The sequence below is a fragment of the Scomber japonicus genome, chromosome 16 (assembly GCF_027409825.1).
Source record: "Scomber japonicus isolate fScoJap1 chromosome 16, fScoJap1.pri, whole genome shotgun sequence".
NCBI classification, from domain to species: Eukaryota; Metazoa; Chordata; class Actinopteri; order Scombriformes; family Scombridae; genus Scomber; species Scomber japonicus.
The window spans coordinates 16,722,983-16,739,577 of record NC_070593.1 but is presented as its reverse complement, the minus strand read 5'-3'; the positions used below and the strand labels follow the sequence as shown (position 1 = coordinate 16,739,577).

Here is a 16,595-nt window from a genome sequence, read left to right as displayed (position 1 = left end):
ATTACCCATATCGTCAAATATTACAAAAAGTCTGTCTGCAGTTGGATATTCTGCGGTTAAAGGTAAGTTTATGCTACACCAGTGACACAACAGGTTGTTGGTATTTTACATGTTAGTAATAGCAAGCTAACGGATGGTCCAGCTGAAAAGGACTTGCTGGCTTCGCTTGCTAACAATAATATAGCTAGCTAAGGTAAAGAGACAATAGCAGAATCAGTTTAGTTTTCTGGTATTACCTAGTTTGCTGATATTAGAGGTGTCTAGCTTGAACAGGTCGTAATGCTTCCTGTGTGTTGTGTTTTCATGGCAACTCAGTAGCTGTTGCTCCTCTGGGTGAACCTGGGTTAGTGATGGATCCTTTGTTATTAAAACTGACCCTTTAAAGCAGACTTGGTGCGTATAATCCTGACAATAAACTACAAACCAGCCCATTCACGGAGAGTTTCATTGATGCTGTGATAACGATTCGTATTTTTTTTCTTCTGTTTTTTTCCCACCTATCGACCGATTAATAATATTAGTCCAAGTGCATATTAGGATTTTCAGAGTCTGTGCAGTGGTAGGCAGATTATTTTGTAAACGTATAGTCTGACAGCTGTAATAAGTTACTTTGTTACTCTGAAGAGAAGTTCCCACAAATGTCCAAATCACTCAAATATAGGCAGCAAAAATATTTGACATCATATTGCTGTTTGAAACTTTTATTAGTTGCTTTTGATGGAGCTTGAGTTTGTGTGGAAGCATGGCACAATTAAGCAATTAACATCCGGTCATGGTCTGTGGTATGTATTAAAATGATGAGCAGTTGATTCTGATTTTATATCAAGATGGCAAGAGGAAAATAGTAAATTAACTTTGAGAGAGGGTTCATTGTTGGGGCACGGATGTCAGGAGCTTCAGTCACAGACGGCTCAGCTGGCTGATGTTTCAATAGGAACAGTGACTAAAGTGACGTGTGCATCTAGATCTATGAGAAGAACACCAGTAAACACCTATGGGAGATTTTGGACCGGACTGTTAGACAACACTCTCCACCACCATCATCACACACCAACACCAAATGAGAGAATATCTTTTTAAAAAAATGGTGTTCATCCCTCCAGTCGAGTTCAGAGACTGTAGTATTAATGCCAAGGCACATTGAAGCTGTTTTTCACTTTATATTTGTCATCCGTTTGTATGCCTCTTTTCATCTTAACTCTTATTATTTTACTTATATTGTATAGTCTATATTATTAATACTGTAGCACTTTGAGTTTCAGTATGAATGGAAAGTGCGATATTAATTAAATGTATTATAATTCATTTTTATTCTTGTATGACTGTATCTGGTGGATTCCAAGTTTGCTTGTAACAATTATTGCTCCATTGTCTAAACATAGGTGTGCTTCATTTCAGATTTCACATGAGTCTGGGACAATGAATGGAAACCCTCCCTCAGCTGTGTGGAGATGACCTGCCACCCTTTCGGGAATGGTCAGAATGGGGCCAGATGTGCCCCTTCTTAATGAATACAAGCAGGAGTTCTTCTGGAAGCGCTTCCCCCAGACAGTGTTGGGGGGTCCACGCTTCAAGTTGGGCTACTGTGCCCCGCCATATGTCTATGTCAATCAGGCAGTCCTGTTCTTGACACCATGGCTTTTTGGGGGCATTGGTACTCTGCTCTGCCAACTGCACCTGCTTCAGGAGCTCCACGCCGCAGTGCTCTCTGGTATGCTTATGTTCGGGGCTGCAGCGGGTGTCCAGGCCCTGGCGTTCTATGCTGCACGGAGGAGTGGCACAGTGGAGAGGCTCGGTGCGCCCAACATCCTAGTTGATGAAGAGGAAGTAGAATTTACCCACTGTGTCAGCCCAGAGACAGTGCGATTCATTGCACCTGGGAAGAGGTTTGGGCTGAATGTGGTGGTGCATACAGTACTGGCGGGGGTGCTCTGTGGCTTCGGAACATGGTACGTGTTCCTTGGCAGACTGACCACTCTCTACGGCAGTATAGGTGCATCCCTGGTAGTCTTTGTCCTGAGTTGGGTGACTCTGTGTATAGCGGAGTATTCCCTGATTGTAAATACAGCTACAGAGACAGCCACTTTCCAGGCACAGGACACTTACGAGATCACCCCACTTACCCGGCCCCTCTACATTTTCATTTTCATTGTTGTGGACTTGGCAGATAGGTGAGCAACTACTATACAGTTAACTTGTCAGCCCTTTCACATTCTGCTGCTGTAACACAGTCAATCTCCTCCTGTAATTTAGGTTCTCGGGCCCTGTGCCTGAACTCCAACTGGCCAGCCAGGTTCTACATGTGCTGTTCTTCTTCCTACCTCTGCTGTGGGCGCTGGGCATACTGCCTCCCCTGGATGCCCTGCTCCTCTGGGGCATGGAGCAGGCTCTCGTGTTTGGCTTAGGAGGGTCCCCCATGTCCAGCAATGCCAGGTACGTATTGAAACTAAAGAAATAAAGAAAAGAAAAAGTGGGAGGGAGTTCACATCAGCCACTCATCAAATTTTTCCTGCATTCACATCTGGTCATGTCATGTCTTGTCCCACAGGCTGCTGCTCATGTTTGGCGTGTCCGCTGGCGTAGCTGTGTGTAATTACTTCATCCCGTCGACGCTGGGTGTGGTTCTCTTCTCCATCTCCACAGGATTTCTATTGAGCCTGGACCTCAGCCAGATTAGCACGCTCTGCAGAGGTTCCAGGGCAGCTTGCGGGGACCGTGGGCTGCGTAGAGGGGTGTCGCCACCTCCTCCTCCCAGTTCTTTTGGATGGAATCTCGGCTGTGGGGAGCTGCTTGTATATTTTAGCCTGCTACTAGTGGCGATGGCGGAGGCAGGGGTGTTGCATCACTTCCTCGGTTCAGCTCAGTCCCAGAGCTTGATTACTGGACCCCAGGCTCCTGTCAGCTACCTCCTCCTGGTACTCTTCTCCCTCTGCTGGGCTCTCAGAGAGATCCAGGGGGCCTATGTTTTTGGAGGGGTGTTGCTCAATCCCTTGTACCCTAAAGGCATGTCCAGTGTTCAGACTTTCAAACAGAGGAACAGAGGATTATTCATTGCTGCAGCAATCCGAAGGGTCCTTCTTTATCTTGGTGAGCTTGTTGTAATGTTAATTTTGATGTTCTCCAAACTACACATCTCAACAGCAGTGTTCTTTACATGTATGTGGATGTGTCGTGTGTAACGTAGCACTTACAGTGTGTGTTTATCTTCACAGTGTCTCCATTTGCAATGATTGCTTTCCTGTCTATGGACAAATCTCTGCAGCTGCTCCATAGAGCTTCTCTCAGTGTGGGATTCACACGAGCCTTTAGAGTGGTACGCACACAAAACACTCTAGCTGACAGCTATTTATTAAGTATCAATATGAACAAAGCATGCAATTACAATAAGGACTTTGTTTTCTACCTCTGTGCAGATTTGCCACAGATCTCCTTTTCAAAAGAAAGCTGAAACAATATTAAAGGATTATTGACATCCTTAAATACAGTTGTTTTGTTTTTGTCACCAAGAGCATGTCTCGTTTGTATTTTGCAAGATTTTAGTTTTTTTTCAACATGAAACACTTTTTTTTGCCTGTGATGTTCAGCGCAGTGGTTGGCTCTTTGTTGATGTGCAGGTGTGGCAGAGCTCAGAGGATGCTCTGCTCCAGATGGTTGTGGTGATCTTGGTGCGGCTGGCAGCTGGAAACAATATGCTGCCAGGGTGGGACAACCTGGGCACTGGAGTTCAGCTTCTTCTGGTGAGGTCAACATAAACATGTTCCCTTATATCCACATGTTGTTTGTTTCTCTTTGACTGTCACTGCCAAATTTAAGTGTTGCTGTTTCATTCAACATGTAATTCGTACAGCTGTAAAAAGCACACTTATTTGTTGACAGGGCATGGTATATTTAATTTCTGAAAAAATGTTAATCTTAAAAAAGTAGTCTTATCAAAATGTAAAATTGGAGTACGGATAAGGTCACCACCTTCATTTTCTCCAATGTATCACCACGTTTTCCAACTTACTGTACATTTTTATCTTATTACCAAGCCTTGGTTAATAAAATATAATATCAAATAGTAATTTTATTGGTCAAAAACTGGGTTGGTTTTGCAGATAAAATCACCAAAACATACATTTTATTACACAGGTATCAGCTGAGCTCAGACCACATGGCAGTTCAGTATAGTCAGTAGTGTTTGCTTGTGTGATCCAGGTTGGCCTCCTGATTGACAGACTGACCCAGTTCCTAGCCAAACTAAAGTTCACCCTGACTGTGCTGGTGACATCGTGGACTGAGAAGAAGCAGCGCCGTCAGTCAGCGGGAACTCTGTTGGCTCTTAACGCCTCCCTGTGCCCCCTGCTGCTGGCAGTGGTGACCCTATCTGCCCTGCTCTCTGCCCCTCTGCTGCCCCTCTTCACTCTGCCCATCTTCTTGGTGGGGTTCCCCCGGCCTCAGCGCAGTTGGCCAGGCCCTGTTGGTACCGCCTGTCCTTGCCCGGACTCCATCTTCTACCAGCAGATGAGTGGAAGTCTGGCGTCCGCTCTGAGGACAGCCTTTGCGAGAGGGTCACTGGGTTAGTTGTCCATGCTTTATATTTTGTCTGTGATGGGGGTATGTTACAGGTAAAGAGTGTTTCTATAAACTTCATGTTACATTGTGGTATTCGGCTAGTGTATGCCAGAATATTTCTCACATTTATTACATCTTCATATCAAGACTGCCAATAATTTGTTTTGATTACCAAAAATCTTTTAAAATCAATTAATAACTTAAAATATCAAAAATAATGATGAATGGTCAAAACGGGTTAATTGCTAACGTAGTTCATTCCACAGCCTAAAGACCCATCACAAATGTTTTGCAGTTTTTTGCTTGAAATTGTTTATCAATTATCAAAATTTTAACTGATTATTTTAAGTCGGTAAACAAATTGATTATTCAAAGTATCAGTACTTTAACTAAAATCTAATCAAACTTAATTTAGATTTTGTTTTCATTAATTTTTCAATATTTTAAAATTTTATAATTTCTCAGATTTTATTTTATTTATTTATTTTTTCAGCCCTTAGAAGCATAAACATTACATTTTTATAGAACTCAAAATTTAAATAAATTGAAATATTATTGACATTACTACATTGTATTATGACTTGTGCCATAATTGCAGCGACTGAACTTCCCTGTAGGTCAAGCAGGGAATGTATACAGACCAAAGAGCATTGAATCATCACCTCATATGGTTTAACAGTAAGAGGAATGTTGTTGTGAGCAGCTCTCTCGAGTTGCTGGCAGTAATGCAAGCTTGTATGATCCAGCTGAGCTTCCTGTGAAGTGACCCCAAAAAAAAAGCTCTGATCTGTATTCATTACATCCAAATGTTTCCACACCATTAACCGCGTAATACTCTTAGGCCAAACGGAGCCGCTGCTAGGATTTTTCACTGTGCTCGATCAGGAAGGGGCAATAGTGGGGGAAAAAATGGTGCAAGATGGAAATCATTATTTATGGATTGATGATTCAGAATTTAATAATACCACTGAAGAGATGTCGTCTTATTGTTTTTTTGTGAGCTTGGGGGTGCTGTAGCTGTGATGTATAATTCAAAATAAGAGCTTGTTATGTTGATGCATACAGTCTAACGATGGCAGTTTGTAGTGTTCTTTTGCTATGCCATCACTGGGGGCTGCGGAGCAGTGAGCAACGAGCAGGAACGGAGTCTGCCCAGCGTGTCACTTCCCATCATGAGGTAGAGGGACTATTCTGAGATGTCGGTATGGGACATGACATTATCCTTGAGCCAAGCAAGCACTAAAACAAAAGCACCTTGCCACTGAGGTTCATCTGTGTTAAAATAAACGTCTGCCCGCTGTCCTCTGCCTCCAAAAATGAAAAGCCCATGTCGGATAAGAGGAGTGACTTTTTAGAGGCTAATGGAAATGTAAGGCTGAGAAGAGATTTAATATTTAGATCTCTGTGCAGTCAGCCAGTTAAAACAGTATCATGACCTTCCTTTACAACTGTGATGGTACTTGTCTCACCGCAGCTCATCCCGTTGCCACTTTATCCACACAGTCAGCCGAGATGCACGACTAATGTAAAATGAAAGGGATGTGCGCCAGAGTCCCTTACTTGCTACATGATGTATATGTTATGTGTTTGCCTTCTTCCTGCCCTCAATTTACATATCACATCTCTAAAATGTTAGCTGCATGGATGGCTGATGATTTTCTCTACATATTATAGGTTCCTTAGCCCCAGGCTCTCATTTTCTCGGCCGCTTTCAGGACCGCATGGTATGGATAATGATCCTGGAGAGAGGATATGGTTATTGTACTGTCAACATTAAGGTAGAGTATTTTTCTGTTTGTGTATCATGAATTAGTGCAGTTATTTATATCAAGATTTACACAGTCTATTGTGATTTTTTTCCAGGGACTGGAGCTGCAGGAGACGTCTTGCCACACCGTAGAAGCACGGAGGGTGGATGAGGTGTTCGAAGCTGCTTTTGAGCGTCCTGAACGGCTCGGTTTTACACAGGGCTTCAACCTGCATTGGGGGAATGCTCTCACGCCTTGCGCCGCCCTTACGGTGCGAGTCTACTCCGACGCCCGAAATGTGCTCTCTGGTATCATTGACTCTCATGACAACTTGAGGAAACTTCAGGATGACTTCCTGAAAGCGCTGGTCTGGTTGCTCCTACGGTACTGTGTTCAGAAGCATAAAGGATTCTTGTGGAGCAGTGAAGAAGGGCCAGGTGTAGGAGGCAGAAAATCCCAGTCTTCACAGCTGGCCCAGACTACTTGCAACCAGCCCCCAGAGGCTGTCTTGGTGGAATCTAATGTGTCTTCTCTCAGGTTCAGACAAGACAGCTCCAGCTTGACATCCTTTGGCGATTGGTCAGATGAGGATGACTTATTTGGACCCCAACCAGCCAGGCGGACAGTAGCATTAGTGACTGCAGAAGTCCAGCCTGGACACACAATGCTGCAGACGGGTACCTCTCTTCCAGGTTCTGTGGAGATGGACAGTCTTTTTGAGAACATGGCTCTATCGGCTCTGCAGCCGCTGCAGCCTCTAGGACTGGGCATAGGGATGCCAGCAGTGGATAAAGGACGTAACTCAGAGGTCTTCAGAGAGAGTCCAGGCTCTCTCCCTCATTTAAATTTCAGCTGCCAGCAGTCAGAGGTGTTCAACCTACCGACAGGGTGGAGGACAGCACCATTACTACCATCCCGCTTGCTGCAGCTCAGGCCTTTGTTCCCTGAGGACTGGTTTAGGTTTACCTTGGGGCGGTTTGGGCGTGCTGTGCAGGGTGAGACCTCTGAGGACATGACCAAAGCTCTAAAGGAGGATGAAGCCTTGAAAGAGCTGCACGCTCAGGTTGCACTTTCATGTCTCGTCTCACTGGGAGCAGAGTCTGCCTTCACCAGTCCCAGTTACGTCTTCAAGCTCTATTGTGGAGAGGTACCATGGACCGAAGGGCTCGACTGGCTCTCATCAAGTAAAGAACTTTACCAGCTTGCACTTCGGGCTTTCAGGTAAAATTCAGTCAGTAGAGTTTATTTGCTCAAAGCACCCATGATTTCACTAACCTCTTTCTCTGTGGTTTTGTTATTTCAAGGTTCAGTTTCAAGCTGCTGTTTGATCAAGCAAGCTTAGGGCCCATGGAGTCCCCTGAGGAGCTGTTTAGCACCTTGGAGGAATATGAAAGGGACTGGTACATTGGACTGGTGACAGAGAAAGGTTGGCATGACAGCGTTCTTCAGGAGAAACCCTTTCTCTTCTCTCTAGGACATGACCTTGCTATGGTAATTGCACACATGCATGCTTGTTTACATTCTGTCTCAGCCACAGCATTTCTGATGTTACCTTACATACAGCCCACTCTTTTTCGGTTACTGGCATAAAACTGAAGTGATTCAAAATTGCAGTTTAAAGAAGTGAATCTCAGTTATATACAATATGACTGTGCTTGTCCACAGGGTACCTACACAGGGCGAGTCCTGTCCTTGCAGGAGCAGCTGGTGCAGGTAGGCCGACTGAATGGAGAAGGGGTGCGAGGCCAGTGGGCAAACCTGTCCTGGGAGCTTCTGTATGCTACTAATGATGACGAGGAGCGCTACAGCATCCAAGCTCACCCCTTCATGTTGAGGAATCTAACTGTTCAGGCAGCAGATCCCCCTCTAGGGTACCCCATTTACTCCTCTGCACCCCTTCACTTCCCCTGCCTCTGACCTTTGGTTTGTTCTGCCTTATCTGCTGAACATAACTCTGGGGAGGGAGGAGGAAGCTTTTCAGTCAGCACTACCACAGCAAAATGTTGAAGGTTAGTGGTTATTAGGAAATTGACGTGGACACTATCGCAAAATCAAGAGAAAAGTTTTCAATTTCAAAGGTTTTTACTTTCTAAACTGTGAAAAGTCATAAGTTCAGAAAAATAATGTCAATGGAAACCTACCTACCCATTTTTACTTTTCGGTGCTTTGGTCCTGCACCACAGAGGAAGAAGCAGTGGCATCACCGCTGTTCCTTTTGAACAAATTGCAAAATTCTGTTAACAGACTTTAACGGACAACACTGTCTACTTCCCAGAACAGCACATTCAAGAAGATAACATTTCCTTCTTGTATCTTGAAGCAGAATTAACCACTGATTGGTTTCCACAGAAGCACATACGTTTCGTGTTGCTTATTAATGTTTGCGCTTAAAAAGAAGTGAATACATTTGCCCCTCTTGGACCTATCTGCTGAATACCTCTGGTTTTATTGTACTTTTTAGATGTCACAATTTTCAGGTGACCCCCCCCCCCCCGCCCCCCGCCATGTCCACTAAAAAGGGACAAGAAAGTTAAATGTTTTGTTAAGATATCGAGGATGTGCCTTGGGTATGTCTTGCTGTATGTGTAAGGTGTTTAGTGCTATTGTTTTGTTTACAATTCACTTGTTTACAATTTAGAATGAAGAGTTAAATAAATTTGTCCATAGTCTCTTGTACATATTGTTGATTTTTATATGTGTATCTGTATATACTTCTAATAAAATAGCTTGGCAGAAACGGTTGTCTTGTACATTTCATCAAACGAACTTGGCAGGGCAGAAATTTGATCAAAATTGAGTTTTATTAGGCGTTCAAATAGTTAGTGCTCTATGCCAGATTAAAAAAAACCTTACAAAAATTACATTACAAGAACATTCTTTTACACTTTGAGATGAGAACAGTGTTATGTATTCAAATAATCTCTGAGAGAAATGTTTAAAAAGGTGAAAACTTTTTCTCAAACCCAGCCATGCCCTGGAAGCAGAACTCTTTTCACAGCATTTAAGTCCTTAAATATTTTCCTCCATAGATGGGAACAAGGAAACCCATCTCACTATCCAGGTCAACATGCAACTAAACTCTTTCCTCTTCAGGACGTCTTGGGTTTTGTGAAGTATGCCGCGTCTGCATCCTGCAAAATAGAAAGTTAGCTTTTAGTACTGATGATGTTGAGTTTTTGTGAATGAAATCAAAATGTTATTATTAATTTTGAGGTACTGTGTTGTGATCGCAAGCATGGCCCTGACATTGCTTTAACTGCAGGGACTTCACTGTTCAGATTTTAAGTTGTAAAGGCTCCAGACAGCTGTTTTTGTTTTTATTTTTGTCTCAAAAGGCTACGTCCCAGACCTTACTGAAGCATAAGCATGTGACGCTCCAATGTGTGGCCAGTTGGAACATGACCTTTCTGCATGGCCCTCAGCTGTCACTGTCCAGTAGAGGCCACCAGACACACTGGTCCGTCAGTCAGTCAGCCCCGTGGGGAAGTAGTCATGCTCGCTGTCATACCTCGCCACCGCCTTCTTCTTAAGCAAGGTCAGTAACAGCTGACACCCCCCAGCTGATAAGAGACAGCTCTGCATAGTGTCTGCCATGCACTGCTGAAATCAAGCATTTTCAGACCGCTCACACAGTGAGAATCTCTCATTCCCACTTCTAATAGCGCAAGGTCAACCATACAGAATGCAGCAGTAAGGCCGAACGTACAGAAAGAGCGAAAAGACCCTTTCACGTGTAAGCACTTTTTGATGGGTTCTGTGTAAACTGAGACCTTTCACGTGAAGGTCAAGTGAGTTTACATCTGGGCATCAAGATTTCAGTAGCAGTAGAGAAGGAAGGGGAAAAGGCCCTACACAGTGCACAAAAGGTGTTTTATCCGTTTTGGCTAATTAGAGCTCTTTGTAGGTCGCTGTGAATGTGTGTGGTTGATAGTCCTCTTTCACAGACATTTTGACATGTCATAGCAGGAAAAGCCGGTATTAAAAGTAAAATTAATGATGTTTGAATTCATTTGAGCTGCTTCACTTTTAGCGTCCTTGGGTTTTCTTGTTTACTGTTACTCAGCAAAACTCATTATGTGTATCCCTGTGATCTACTAATGTGTTGAATCTATTTTTTTTCCTCAAAAATATTTCCAAAACAGATTTTTAGAAAAAGTATTTTAAATCCTGAATTGTTTGCTTCCATTGCAGTCTTCTTCTCTGCCTTCTTCTTCGCCACCTGTGTGTATGCATGCAGAGCGCAAACAACACGGGGACTCAAAAGCTCAAAGAATCGCCCCACCCAACGTATACCTGACAAGTTCAATTTAAACCACCTGTGTTAGTCAGCATTAGTGCTAGTATATGCACACAGTATTTGCCTGAGGGTGAGGTGGGGGATAATTAAGTTAATTCATTTCAGGTGGTCATCTGTTGGACAAAAAAAACCAAACACACACCCTGAATATCTAAATTCATTTATGACAAATGTGCTTACTGGTGCTAATGAAGCTTTTTTGTGTGGGATCATGTAACTGTGAAAACAGGTTAAACTAAGAAGAGTTTGTCTTGACTTTTACCAACTCATCAAGTCTTAAGAACATAGCCAGGCAGTAAGAATACACTGGTTTAGCATTGTCACATACTGTCAAATTATTAGTGAGGTACTGGATAAAAAAAACACATCTATTTTTTAAACCAGGGCAACTATTGTCAAACATCTCGCCTATAGTTAAGTATAAAATGTACAGGTGTTATAAGGACGTTATATACCTACCAGACCGGCTTTGAAATTCTGCACCCTCTTCCTACCAAACATGTTTGAGATGAACCAGGCAAATGTGGGAGTGTACTGCCAGGCGTAGAAAAACAGGAGGAAGGGCTGCTGTCCAATCCACATTTCCTTGACACCATTGGCAATTCCTACGAGCATTAAACGCACACAGCGGCTTGTGGGCATCTTGTACTCCTGGCTGCCAGCTGTGCCCACAGGCTTAGATAATAGAAGAAAAGGGGGTTAGTATTATCAAAATATGTGAAATATTTCAAAACCTCTAAAAAAAAAAAAACGAGCATTACCTTGTTTACTTCCTCTGTGAAGGCATTGTGGACTATCTGTGATTGCACAGGCCCTGGACACACGGTGCTGATGAGTATTTTTGGATAGTCAGTCAATTCAGTCCGAAGGGAATTAAAGAATCCCTGCAGATAAAAAAAAATCTCAGCAACTGGATGTATACAAGCCCAGACAGATAAAGGTATGTATTCATTATATAGGCCAACTGGTGAGATCTAGAGGAACAAGACCTGCTTCTCTATAATACAGTTGGAGCCTGCACACACTCTAAACAAGCTGATATTTAGTAAATCAAATTGATCTACACACAAAAAAATAAATCAGAGAGAAAACTAAAAGGAAAACACAAAGTTATGTGACTTTTGTAGCTCAGGTGCAAACAGCTCCTGTCTTCACCTGCAGAGCATGTTTGCTGGCAGAGTATCCTGTGGACAGTGGTGCACCAGCGATGCCGACTACACTGCTGACGGTCACAATGCTCCCAGTACCTCGCTGTGTCATGTGAGGCAGCACTTGCTTGGTGATTGAGACTGTACCCAGGAAGTTGAGCTCCATCAAGGCCTTGTACACATCAACACTGGTCTCCAAGCACAAAGAGCGCTGGCTTCGGCCGCCATTGTTAATCAGGATATCAATCTGAAATAGCATAAAAACGTGGAGCGGCGAGTCACAAAACAGCATGACTTAAACTGCAATCATTTTTTTTATTTACAATATGCTGACCGAATAGATTGAGCATACTTCAATTTGTAGTCTGAAAGGAGACGCAATACAACAATAAAATGAACTGAAAACTTTCAGGATTGAGTATTCTGTCCTTCAAATGAGTGAAAGAGTATGTTCACTATGTAATTGGGGACCAGTAATATAAATATGCCGATATCGATTTAATAATAATAATAAATGAAACAAACGATGAAAACGGACTGTATTATAACTGAGCAATGCAGTGGTCTTACATGTCCAAAATGCTGGATCGCAGCCTTGGTTTTTTCCTCATGGGACGATCTCTCCAACAAATCAAGTGGGAGTACAAGAATATCCTGGTTTCGGAGGTTGGAGCACTCTTGAAGGAGAAACGATGACAATAATTCGTCACAACTGAGTGAGACTGAATGAAAACTACATGAACTCAGAGGAACTACTGAAACCGCTGTGAAATGTATTGGTGGTTTTGAGAAGGATGGTTGGCTGCAAGAAAAAAAAATCTCAAATCCTATGGCAACATTTTAACAGTGTTAAATTTACTACTGTGTAGTCCGATTGCAGCTGAATTACACTGTATACAGCATAAACATAATGGTTACAATACATTAACTTGCAAATAAGTAAATCATTTCTCTCACCCAAACAGTAACGTTTCACTCTATTCAGCTCATCCTCACGGCGAGCAGACAGGATGAGATATGACCCACACTTTGCCATCTGGTAGGCCAGCTCCTCTCCGATACCGCTGGAGGCTCCAGTGATCCACACAACCAGCCCTTTCAGCTTGGCCTCTGGTTAACAAAAAACACAACTGTCAACATTTCATCTGTCATGCACTGGGTTTGAGACTTCTCTACTGTCCAAAATATTAAGTAGGTTTTCTTAAGCAATGTACTTAAAGCCTCTACACACCCACAGAACACTCATTTGTTTTGCATGTTTAGGCTGGGATCCCTGGATCATTGTCCAGTTAGTTTTGTTGAACTTATCAGGATGGAACAATTTACTCCTACAGATTGGTGATGTCAGATAATTCCTGCATAGATCCACCCAAATACACCTGGGATGGGTCTGATCAGCCACAATAACTGAAAACGTGTGGGAAGTACACAGTATAGTATACACTGATCAGCCATAACATTAAAACCACCTGCCTAATATCATGTAGATGCCACCAAAACAGCTCTGATGAATTGATTCATGGATTCCAAATGACCCCTGAAGGTATCCTCTGATATCTGGTGCCAAGATTTAAGCAGCAGATCCTTTAAGTCCTGTAAGTGGCGAGGTCAGCCCTCTATGGATCGGACTTGTTTTCCTAGCACATCCCACACATGCTCGATCGGATTGAGGACTGGGGAATTTGGAGGCCAAGGCAACACCTTGAACTCTTTTTCATGTTCCTCACACCATTCATGAGTAATTTTTGTAGTGTGGCAGGGTGCATTATCCTGCTGAAAGAGGCCACTGCCATCAAGGAATACCGTTGCCATGGAGGGGTTTACTTGTCCAGCAACAGTGTTTAGGTAGGTGGTTTGTGTCAAAGTAACATCCACTTGAATGCCAGGACCCAAGGTTTCCCAGCAGAACATTACTCAGAGCATTACACTGCCTCCATTGGCTTGCCTTCATCCCATAGTGCATCCTGTTGTCGTCTCTGATGCACATGCACCTGGCCGCCCATATGAGCTGAAAGAAAAAACGTGAGAAAGACTGCCCGTTCTTCCATTGCTGCATGGTCCAGTTCTAACACTCATGTGCCCATTGTAGGCACTTTCAGTGGTGGACAGGGGTCAGCATGGGCACGATCTACATGACTGGTCTGTGGCTATGCAGTCCCCTATGCAGCAGACTGTGATGTACTGTGTATTCAGACAGCCGCTATCATAGCCAGCATTAACCTTTACAGCAATATGTGCTACAATAGCTCTTCTGAGATATGGTCTAGCTTTTACTCCCCACATGTCAATGAGCCTTGGGCACCCACAACCCTGTCAAAGGTTCATCGGTTGTCCTCCACTATTGGTAGATACTGACCACTGATACCGGTGACCCTACAAGACTTGCTGTTATCTACCAATCACAATTTGGCTCTGAGATCCTTACATTTGCCCATTTTTGCTGCTTCCAACTTTAAGAACTGACTCTTAAGTTGCTGCCAAACATAGACCACACCTAGACAGGTGCCACTTTAATGAGGTAATTAGTGTTATTCACTTCGCTGTCAGTGGATTTTATGTTTGATTGATCGGTATACCAATCAAGAATATTTTACTCTGCTACTAATTAATGTGAATATTCAGATCTTATAACCCTACCTTGATGCTTCAACATGCTGCTCACTCATTAATGTAGTAACCATGTATAGTCTGACATGGATCATCCAGCATAATATTTTTGTACTTGTACCAAATGTCAGTTGGCATGCAAGGCTTGTAGCTATAACACAGTTTTTACTTTATGGCACTGTCACCTCTACTGGAAGATTCAAGGCCCCCTGTACTCAAAAATATGTTTTTCTTCTTGTTTCTAGAGATGGATGTTTACGCTTCAGCAGTTTGACACTTGAAGGCTGTTTTTCTGTGCTCATTGAAATCTGATTAGAAGAGGTGGGCATACAAGCCTGATTTGTGACATCACAAATAGTTTAGAGCCAATCCTGGTTCAATATTCATCTTGAACAGGTGTGATGCGGAAACTTGAAGTCTCCAGTGGACTTTACAGTGAAGTAGGAGTACAGCAGTACAACTTGTGTACAGCAGTTTAACTTTTGAGATTAACAATTTTTACATATTCATAGATTCTGGAGGGAGACGTATGAGATACATTTTTAAAAAATGTAATTAAAACGTATTTTTTTATTTTTTGTGTGGTTTCGAGTTCCTCTGTTTTTCTGCTTTTTCTTCCCCGTTTTGTTTTTCTTTCTTTTTTTAACTATTTATTTGTATCATGCATTTCAATTCAATTCTTCATTCATGTACAATTAATAAATAAAATAAAGAAAAAAAACAGCAAAAAAATAAATACACACACACATACACATCAATATACAAACACACACTCAAACATACTCCCATACACATAAGTATGTATTAGCTACATATTCTCATGAAACATAATGTAACATTTTGTTTTGGGCATGGCTAACATCCATGGTGTCCAAACATCAACAAAAACATTTACTGTATTGTTAGCTGTAACTTTTTCCATTATGAACACCTCATTCACCTTTTGTTGCCATGATATTTCAATTTTAAATTAAATTTGATAACTTATACTTTTTTTGTTGTTGAAAACCCTTATTAGACATATGATTATTCAAAGCAGAGTATTTTTAAAATAAGAGTTAATACATGTCTGGACAAGAACTTGTAACTTTTATAGGGAGTTTGGCCTTTAAGTTGAAAGGGGCACCATGTGACTTACAATCAGACGTGAAATGGTAATTACTATATTGTTTAAGTCACACTGTCCTTCAACCTGCTCAGCGGGGTCATTGGAGGTCGATGTTCACAGTACATTTCCATTTGAATAAGAAATGTGACACAATAATGCGGACAGTAGGCAGCTTCAGGTTCATAACTCACCTGGCCTGTGTCCACACAGAGCTGCCCGCAGCAGAGTGAAGTCAGCATCGGCGAGGATGAAACAAAGCAGGTGGATGAAGAAGAAAAGAAGAATAAAACACCACAGAGCGGATACAACGCTCAACTCCATTTTTATTGTTAATGGCGCTTCACGACCTTCACGACACAGACTTGTAGTTAAGATTTATATACAATAATCAGGTTGTTGCCAGGTTGTTGCCAAAACTAAGCTAAACGGATGTTGCGTAACTTCCTGTCTGATATTTTCAAATGTAAAGTTTGGCACTTCGCAGCAGCAGCACACGAAAATGAAGATGAGTTAGCTATAATCAGTTATCATGTCACACTTGTTTATTCATCAACAACTAACAATTATAAACACACATTACACAGGAGCAATTTCCAAAGTCGGCTACTTAAGCCAGTGGTTCTCAAGGTCCCCAGGGGAATCATTTATTTTCACTGTAATTCCATCCATGAGTAACACAATGGCAGAATGTGTAACTATTCTGGTCATGAGTTTCATACACTTTTTGTAATAAAACATATAAAGGCACAAATCTTATCAGATGATGGAACGTTGTCTATTTTGTGTCATTTTAGGGATCCTTGGTGTGAAAAAGTTTGAGAACCACTGACCTGATGTAAAAATAGATTGTTTTATTAATCATATTAATCAGTCATATTGACCTGCAAGCTCCATAAACCCCTAATTTCTCACCCTCTTTGAACAACATGTAAAGTTTTATGATGGAATATTACATGGCCCCAGATTTAATGTAATCGTGTTTAATTAAAGCAATAGTAATAATTTAGGAATATGCAACATGTAACCATGACTTTATTAATGGAGTTCTTAAAACTAGATTTTTAACCAGGACCCATCTTCAAAACAGGATCAAGATCAGGTAGGGCTTTCTCAAGCAAGGCCCACCTTAAGGG

General features: G+C 42.2%; 2 protein-coding genes across 2 annotated transcripts; one reads left to right on the top strand and one right to left on the bottom strand.

The window, feature by feature from the left end:
- The first annotated feature begins 1,431 nt into the window (after positions 1 to 1,431).
- Positions 1,432 to 8,966, top strand: pcnx4 (pecanex 4). Its single transcript, XM_053335520.1, has 10 exons — positions 1,432 to 2,171; positions 2,254 to 2,433; positions 2,549 to 3,087; positions 3,213 to 3,313; positions 3,615 to 3,737; positions 4,198 to 4,558; positions 6,229 to 6,332; positions 6,418 to 7,523; positions 7,607 to 7,793; positions 7,968 to 8,966. Exons 1-10 carry the CDS (start codon positions 1,474 to 1,476, stop codon positions 8,217 to 8,219), a joined length of 3,651 nt encoding a protein of 1,216 aa, XP_053191495.1. The 5' UTR covers positions 1,432 to 1,473; the 3' UTR covers positions 8,220 to 8,966.
- Positions 8,967 to 9,092: 126 nt separating this feature from the next.
- On the bottom strand, positions 9,093 to 15,877 carry dhrs7 (dehydrogenase/reductase (SDR family) member 7). The gene is made up of 8 exons (XM_053335671.1): positions 15,654 to 15,877; positions 12,705 to 12,857; positions 12,318 to 12,424; positions 11,755 to 11,994; positions 11,361 to 11,483; positions 11,059 to 11,274; positions 9,378 to 9,433; positions 9,093 to 9,335 (listed from the first exon to the last, which is right to left on the bottom strand). The coding sequence occupies exons 1-7, from the start codon at positions 15,781 to 15,783 to the stop codon at positions 9,392 to 9,394; spliced, it is 1,011 nt and encodes a 336-aa protein (XP_053191646.1). The 5' UTR covers positions 15,784 to 15,877; the 3' UTR covers positions 9,093 to 9,335; positions 9,378 to 9,391.
- Between the last annotated feature and the right edge of the window lie 718 nt (positions 15,878 to 16,595).

Bases quoted from the DNA above. Each gene is read 5' to 3' on its own strand.
- dhrs7 (XM_053335671.1), bottom strand. From the start codon at position 15,783: ATGGAGTTGAGCGTTGTATCCGCTCTGTGGTGTTTTATTCTTCTTTTC. The intron at 11,484-11,754 runs GTGAAGACAGGA...TTTTATCTGCAG, and splicing joins CCAGCAAACATGCTCTGCAG to GGATTCTTTAATTCCCTTCG. The intron at 9,434-11,058 runs GTAGGTATATAA...TCTATTTTGCAG, and splicing joins AGAATTTCAAAGCCGGTCTG to GATGCAGACGCGGCATACTT.
- pcnx4 (XM_053335520.1), top strand. From the start codon at position 1,474: ATGGTCAGAATGGGGCCAGATGTGCCCCTTCTTAATGAATACAAGCAG. The intron at 3,088-3,212 runs GTGAGCTTGTTG...TTATCTTCACAG, and splicing joins AAGGGTCCTTCTTTATCTTG to TGTCTCCATTTGCAATGATT. The intron at 6,333-6,417 runs GTAGAGTATTTT...ATTTTTTTCCAG, and splicing joins ATTGTACTGTCAACATTAAG to GGACTGGAGCTGCAGGAGAC.